General features: G+C 38.0%; 1 protein-coding gene across 1 annotated transcript; it reads left to right on the top strand.

Moving 5' to 3' along the window:
• Positions 1 to 4,682: 4,682 nt before the first annotated feature.
• LOC147437495 (uncharacterized) lies at positions 4,683 to 5,372 on the top strand. Its single transcript, XM_086486570.1, has 2 exons — positions 4,683 to 5,117; positions 5,160 to 5,372. Exons 1-2 carry the CDS (start codon positions 4,893 to 4,895, stop codon positions 5,370 to 5,372), a joined length of 438 nt encoding a protein of 145 aa, XP_086342696.1. The 5' UTR covers positions 4,683 to 4,892.
• Positions 5,373 to 8,293: the final 2,921 nt, after the last annotated feature.

The raw sequence follows: 8,293 nt of genomic DNA, 5'->3' as shown, positions 1-8,293 counted from the left end.
AGGATAATGTGAACACTCTAGGTAGTAAGTTTCAATGCATTTAGAGCATCGTAGCTATACAAAATCATTGGGTGAAACTTGCGATAAGGAACGTAGATTTTGATGTTTGACACACATCTGAGACCGATTCAAGCAAGAACACACTAGACTTGGATTCTCGGAGAGATCAACTATCTCTTGTAGCCTCCATGCACTAGTTGGGTCGGCTACATCCCACGGATTGACAGTTTATGTTTGTGGTTCTCACTTTGCTAGCATCGATATGGTGAGGCTTGGTAGCCAGCCGACAAGCTCTCTTTTCACTACAATGTGAGACTCCCTCCTAAACTATGCCATAGTAAGGTTGGTGACCCCCCCATTGTCTGCATCTGTTGAGCTTGCATGTAGCAAGGTTGTGTGTTTACATACTTTGTGGCTTGCAGATGGCACATAGCAAGGACCTTGCACTTGACACCACCCTACCATGCTTTCCCCCTCTCATGAGGAAGGTAGTTCACTTGGGATAGAGTCAAAAAAGAAATCACTATATGATCAAAGAAAAGACGTGTGATTAATTTCATCACTAGAACATGACTTAGCATTAGATTCAATGATGGAAAGTTCAACTTTAGTCTCTACTTTCTACTTAGGTGATACCCTTACTGATCACTAGCTAGTCTCAAGGATCCTTCACCTAATCTACTCTACTAGCTAAAGCTCTCAAGGTCCTTACCGAGTATCCCTACTCTCAAGTAACTCTCAGCCATGACAAAGTCATAAAATATTGTGCTACTCTAGCCAAAACTAGAGGAAGTAATGGAATTTCAAGTGAATGCTTTGGGATTTTATCTAGTCTAGGTTGCCTCGTCCCCAACAACGGTGCTTGTCAGCCATCTGCCAAGCCTCACCATATTGATGCTAGCAAAGCGACAAACACAGACATAAAATGCCAATCTGTGGGATGTAGCTGACTTGACTAGTGCATGGAGGCTACAAGAGATAGCTAATCTCTTGAAAAACCCAAGTCCAATGTATTCTTGCCTAAATTGGTCTCAGATGTGTGTCAAACATCAAAATCTACTTTCCTTACCGCAAGCTTCACTTGATGATTTTGTATAGCTACGATGCTGTGAATGCATTGTAACTTACTACACCTAGAATGTGCAGAGTATTCTCAGCATCCCTATGTGCTCAACTTAGTCATTTTTGACACTTAAGAAAAAATGTGCTTAAGATAAAGAGACTATTTGAGGTAGGTCAATTTCTACCCCCGAAGCACTCTATAGCTTTCTTAGCACATGCTCTATCTATCCCTACGGTCAAAAGTCAGTTTAGATGCATGTATGGTGCATAGAGAGTGAAAATAGCTCATAGAAGGACATGCCTAAAAACACAACTTCATCACAAGAAACTTATATAGAAAGAGATAGATTTCACCTACAAGCGAGTTGGTATGCTCGGATTCACAATGCAACACCATAGAAGGGAGACACAACAATTTAAAAAACACAAAAAGTTATAGTACTTAGGTTCAGCGTACACTCACTTTCATTATCTAAAAATTGGGTTCAAAGTTACAAAAAATGACTTTTATACCTTAGCCAAGGTTTAGAAAATGGATTCCTAGCTAATTGGGCTCAATGATAAAGCTCAAAAAATGCACATAATTAAAAAATTCAAAGCCCTCAACCCCTTTACACTCTTTGGATGGTTATCAAGAGTGTAATTAACCATTCTTAAAACTTTACTTCCATAAAGTCCTGATGGTCTAAAAGCTTATGAAAGAAATACAAAGAAAACTCTTTCATTTGTTAAAACAATAGTTATCCTAATAATCTAAGTAGGACAAGGATAACAACCGATAGGTTCTTTAACACTTGTAAAACATACTTAAGGCTAACAATTTGTTGTCTTCTTTATATGAGTGCATATGAAAATTCTATCTCTTGTTAGAGATGTTTAGCATTGTTGCAGTCCTTACCTTGGACATGAAGGCGTATTCCATCCTCATAACCTTGTGTAGTCTTGATGTATAAGATAATAGGAATTTTATTGCATTCTAATTATATTGTACAAAATTGAGTCGAATACAGAATCTTTTTTGTGCAAACTACCTTCCTAATATCTAAATCCAATTTTCTTTTGAACAATATGTTCTTTTGTGTATGAGTATTATCTTAATATAGAATGCACACATCCTAAAAACAAGGCCTTCCTAGGCTACTCTGTTGGTCAAGATGCTAGCTTAGACAATCAAAAATAATAAAAACTTGGCAAACCGAGGTTGAAAGACTTTCCCTTCTTTTAATGCAAAGTTTGCTACAAAAGGGTTCGAAATTCTTTGCCAATCAAATATTAAAAACTTTCATAGCGTTATGCTAAGACGATGTAAAAACTATAAAGACAAATCACTCAGGTTTGACCAAATGTGCGGCATTAAAAATGGGTTGTTCTGCGAAGATACTGTCAACACTGCTACCAATGTTGTTGTATAGCTTACTCAACACTTATCAAATGTGCATGTATGTATGAATGTGTATTGTTTGTGTTTTTTGTGAATGACCTAAAGAGTTTGTGTGTGTGTGTGTGAGAGAGAGAAATAAGCATAGTAAATTAATTAGGTCCAAGGTAGATAAGAAAAAGTAATGATTCCATTACAAGCTATGCAAGTACAATAACTTTGTACTTCACTATTCAATGATTGCAATGTTATCTGGATCCGTCATAAATAAACCAACTAAAATAAACCTTCAATTTATGGACTGCAAGAATTAAGAGGAACGCATATAGATACCTAATCAGTAAAGAAGTTGGGAACCATTGGACATGGTTGGAGTTCTTGAGAGATTGAAGACACAAAACAGAGATGGGTACATGGTTAAGTAAGATTCAAGAGATAAGTGTGCATCAAGGATGAGTGCGGCATTGGTGTTAAAAAAGAATTCATGCCATGCACGCAGTGGAATCACTTACACATGTGTCACATCCAATCAGAACAATACTTACCCATGTTGGTGAGCGTCTCCTGATTCAAATTATAGCTCTACTTAAAGTGAAAGCAAGTGAAACACAAAGAAGATATACTTTGCAATTGTTTGTGTGATAGTGGACCTCAAACATGCCTGCAAAGTGGTTTGCCATTCCATTTTCTAACTCAAACTTTATAATTGAAAGATGTTATAGACAAATAGTTGTAAAACAATAACTCATATATTTAGACTGAACATTCCTCTCTAAGGGAGGAAGGGTAGGTTGGACATTAGGATGTAGGCAAGGGTTCAGACATTCATGCCTTTTGCTGCATTCCATGATTAAAGTCTTACTCATGTGATGATTAAAATCACAAATGTCACTTGCAAATGTGTTAGAATGGAAAGGAGAATCCTTTGACCTATGAACCGAGAGAGGTTAGACATATTATCTTGGTTAGAAATGACATATTATACCATCATTCAATTAACTCACAAATACAAAACTGAATAGCTTCAACAAACCAAGATAATGGACCTACGTATGTCCCAATGAAAGCATAAAGACATGACTCAATGCCCCAAGACATCAAAGAGTTTGAAACAAATCAGTCATAATATATTGCTCACGAGTGTGAATCATTTTCTTAAATTTCAAAACTGTCGAAAGAAGCTGAATGTAGGATAACAAAATTATAAAGAAAATATTCATTAATAACTGAAATTCGGATAGATTTCTCATCAAGAAAAACCTTATTATCACATTTACATCACGTTGATGATGCTAATCAACACTGTCAAATAGTACATATTGAAAACATTCTACAAAGTTATCCCATACAAGGGTTGAGAATAACAATTTGTACTAAGATGAATAGTTCAAGGCCAGCTACGACCAGTTTAACTTGGGAAAAACAATCAACATAACTTGGTACAATTTACTGAATAATAGAGAGCCGACTGTGAACTTGGTTGCCACACCATGGACAATACAACTGACCGTTCCGAACTGCTTATTTTCCTGTATTCGTAGTATCGTGATTATTACCCAGTCCTGCATAGCGCAACGAGAGGCTAGAGGTAGTTTTCTTGTCATGAGCCACATCCTCTCTGCGTGGTGACACAGGAGAAACACCTTCGTATTTTCGGTAGTAGCTTTTTCCATGGCTGCGTTTATTCGTTTACACCAGACTCCCCGCACGAGTCGGCATGACTGTATTGTTTTATGACTTCTTTTGGCTTCAACACCTTGATTGCTCTGTAAATATTTTTTTTGGAATGGAATTTTGCAGGGGCGCTAGCCGCTATATCTAGGCGTTGTTTGCGCTGTCTAGGCCACACCTGCTAGCTCCTTTGGAGCTTTTAACCCCCCAAAGCGCCAGGCGGGACGGGGCTCATAAGGGCCAGGCCTTTCGCAAGGAGGGGGGATTGGAAAGCTCTTGTTTATTTTCACTTGTTCAAAAAATAGGAACTAAACGTGCTGCTCACGTTAGCAAGTAAGTGCAATCTTCGATCGGCAGGGGTTCGAATGCGAGCTATGTTGTCTTTATTTTTGATATACCTTTTTATTCTATTAGACCCGTTAATGTTGATTTTACTTTTGATACTTCTAGAACGTTTCTTAAAGCTTTTCATCTGTGTTTCATGCCTCCATTAGCTCCATATCTACATATCTTTGTTCTCCCTTGCTTAGTGCTACTATACTTCGTCGGCTTTCATCTCTCTAACGAAACAATGGAAGCTGTTACTGTCGACGCTGTTGCTGGTTCTGTGTCATTCACTTCCAAAGCAATTATCTGTCGTGCAGTAAGCGAAGGATTTCTTGATAATGTACATGGCGGTGTTCATGAGCTGTCTAGACAACCCGTTTCTGATGTTTTTTCTTCTCCGTCGCCCTGAAAGACCATCGGTCTCTTCTGGGAGAACAACGACGCTGTGCCTGACATGTATGTTAATGCATGTGAGGCTGTGAAGGCATCACTCTCTCAACAATTTTCTTCGCAGGTTGAAGCCTTCAAGGAGGAGAATAGGAGGCTGTTGGAGGCTGAATTATCATCTTTCAAGGAAGACCTAAGCCATCAGAGTGCGGAGCTGGAAGCTTTGAAAGGCCTTTGCCTTCAGCAAGGCGAAACATTGTTGAAGCAGTCCAAGCTTTTGGTGAAAGCACAGGTGGACATAAGTTCTCAGTCCAAGCATTTGGTGAAAGCGCAGGCGGACATAAGTTCTCTGGTTTCTACTGTTGAAAACCTCACTGAGTGCAACATCTGTATGATTGCTGAGAGAACCGAAGTGTTTTTCCCGTGCGGTCATTATCGCATGTGTCACAATTGTGTGCAACGCTGGCAGCAAGCAGTTGGGAATGGTCAGTTGTACTGTCCATGGTGTGGAAACCAAGTTCACAGTCGGCTCTCTATTATTCAGTAAATTGTACCAAGGTATGTTGACAGTTTTTCCCAAGTTAAACTGGTCATAGCTGGCCTTGAACTATTCATCTTAGTACAAACTGTTATTCTCAAACCTTGTATGGGATAACTTTGTAGAATGTTTTCAATATGTACTATTTGACACTGTTGATTAGCATCATCAACGTGATGTAAATGTGATAATAAGGTTTTTCTTGATGAGAAATCTCTCTGAATTTCAGTTATTAATGAATATTTTCTTTATAATTTTGTTATCCTACATTCAGCTTCTTTCGACAGTTTTGAAATTTAAGAAAATGATTCACACTCGTGAGCAATATATTATGACTGATTTGTTTGAAACTCCTTGATGTCTTGGGGCATTGAGTCATGTCTTTATGCTTCCATTGGGACATACGTAGGTCCATTATCTTGGTTTGTTGAAGCTATTCAGTTTTGTATTTGTGAGTTAATTGAGTGATGTTATAATATGTCATTTCTAACCAAGATAATATGTCTAACCTCTCTCGGTTCATAGGTCAATGGATTCTCCTTTCCATTCTAACCAAGGATTTCAAAATGACATGATCACACTATAATTTTAGGTTAATAACAATAGAAATGCAAAATAACAAATATTTTGTTAATTGACATTCATCTTTTTTGACCTCCAGGGAGACCGGGAGACCGGCTCGTAGCCCGTCGGGCTAATTAGTTGGCCCGCCGGGCTAGTGAGTCTTCCCGGCGGTCACGCCGGGTAAAGCTATTTTCCCACCGGGCCCGCTGTAGCTCAGTATACTATCTCTTTTTTCAAGTATTATTCAAACCAAACATTAGTGTTATAATCAATATCACACACAAGCGTAGTAGTGAAGCCTGAAGGGAATAAACCTCAATCTACTCAAACATGAGCAAGCAAATACAACGGTGAATCAAATATGTGATCAGTCCATCCCAAAAGTAGAGATATCGATCCAAAGATTCACCTTCCTACCTCGTTTCATGAATCAATCCAGTCCAAAAAAGAACTAATGACCCATGATTGGAGCTCTAATCAGAATAGCAAGCAAATACAGCGGTGAATCAAACATGTGATCAGTCCATCCCAAAAGTAGAGATATCAACCCAAAGATTCACCTTTCTACCTCCTTTCATGAATCAGTCTAGTCCAAAAAAGAACTAATGACCCATGATTGGAGCTCTTATCGGAATAGCAAGCAAATACGGTGAATCAAACATGTAATCAGTCCATCCCAAAAGTAGAGATATCGACCCAAAGATTCACCTTTCTATCTCTTTTCAAGAATCAGTTCAATCCAAAAAAGAACTAATGACCCATGATAGAAATTCTAATCAATATAGCAATCAATTTAGCAAATATAACGGTGAACCAAACATGAGATCAATCCATCCCAAATGTAGAGATACCGACCCAAAGATTCACCTTTCTACCTCCTTTCAAGAATCACTTCAGTCCAAAAAAGAACTAATGATCCATGATCAGAGTTACATTAAGTTTTAATTTTTTTAAAAGACTATTCATTTTTTTACCTTTAGTTTTTCTTCTAAATTTTAAAGGATGACCAAATTTAGAGGAAGAGGTGATGTGATGTGATGTGATGTGAAGGGCTATATAGAGCCGCCAAATATGGAGGGGGTACACGACGGGCTCGACGGGATTCTTGCTTGTCCCGCCGGGCCCGCCGGGTTTAATATGAAACCCGGCGGGCGTGCTGGGATTGTTGGTTGTCCCGCCGGTTCTACATTTTCTACCGGTTTTCGTAGGTCATGACATTAGATATGTTATTAACATGAAAAAAATAGTGATAATAACAACAATAATTAACATTTAACAAAATGCGTCATCGCGTAATTAAAATCCCTGATTCTAACACATTTGCAAGTGACATTTGTGATTTTAATCATTGCATGAGTAAGACTTTAATCATGGAATGCAGCAAAAGGCATGAATGTCTGAACCCTTGCCTACATCCGAATGTCCAACCTACCCCTCATCCCTTAGAGAGGAATGTTCAGTCTAAATATATGAGTTATTGTTTTACAACTATTTGTCTATAACATCTTTCAATTATAAAGTTTGAGTTAGAAAATGGAATGGAAAACCACTTTGCAGGCATGTTTGAGGTCCACTATCACACAAACAATTGCAAAGTATATCTTCTTTGTGTTTCACTTGCTTTCACTTTAAGTAGATCTATAATTTGAATCAGGAGATGCTCACCAACATGGGTAAGTATTGGTCTGATTGGATGTGACACATGTGTAAGTGATTCCACTGCATGCATGGCATGACTTCTTTTTTAACACCAATGCCACACTCATCCTTGATGCACACTTATCTCTTGAAGATTACTTAACCATGTACCCATCTCTGTTCTGTGTCTTCAATCTCTCATGAACTCCAACCATGTCCAATGGTTCCCAACTTCTTTGTTGATTAGGTATCTATATGCGTTCCTCTTAATTCTTGCAGTCCATAAATTGAAGGTTTATTTTAGTTGGTTTATTTATGACGGATCCAGATAACATTGCAATCATTGAATAGTGGAGTACAAAGTTATTGTACTTGCATAGCTTGTAATGGAATCATTACTTTTTCTTATTTACCTTGGACCTAATTAATTTACTATGCTTATTTCTCTCTCTCTCACACACACACACACACACAAACTCTTTAGGTCATTCACAAAAAACACAAACAATACACATTCATACATACATGCACATTTGATAAGTGTTGAGTAAGCTATACAACAACATTGGTAGCAGTGTTGACAGTATCTTCTCAGAACAACCCATTTTTAATGCCGCACATTTGGTCAAACCTGAGTGATTTGTCTTTATAGTTTTTACATCGTCTTAGCATAACGCTATGAAAGTTTAATATTTGATTGGCAAAGAATTTCGAACCCTTTTGTAGCA

This window comes from Adiantum capillus-veneris, chromosome 17 (genome assembly GCF_014529385.1).
Source record: "Adiantum capillus-veneris isolate H3 chromosome 17, ASM1452938v2, whole genome shotgun sequence".
NCBI classification, from domain to species: domain Eukaryota; kingdom Viridiplantae; phylum Streptophyta; class Polypodiopsida; order Polypodiales; family Pteridaceae; genus Adiantum; species Adiantum capillus-veneris.
Note: the sequence above shows the minus strand (reverse complement) of the source record. Positions and strands in the feature narration are given on the sequence as shown.

Bases quoted from the DNA above. Each gene is read 5' to 3' on its own strand.
- LOC147437495 (XM_086486570.1), top strand. From the start codon at position 4,893: ATGTATGTTAATGCATGTGAGGCTGTGAAGGCATCACTCTCTCAACAA. The intron at 5,118-5,159 runs GTGGACATAAGT...GTGAAAGCGCAG, and splicing joins AGCTTTTGGTGAAAGCACAG to GCGGACATAAGTTCTCTGGT.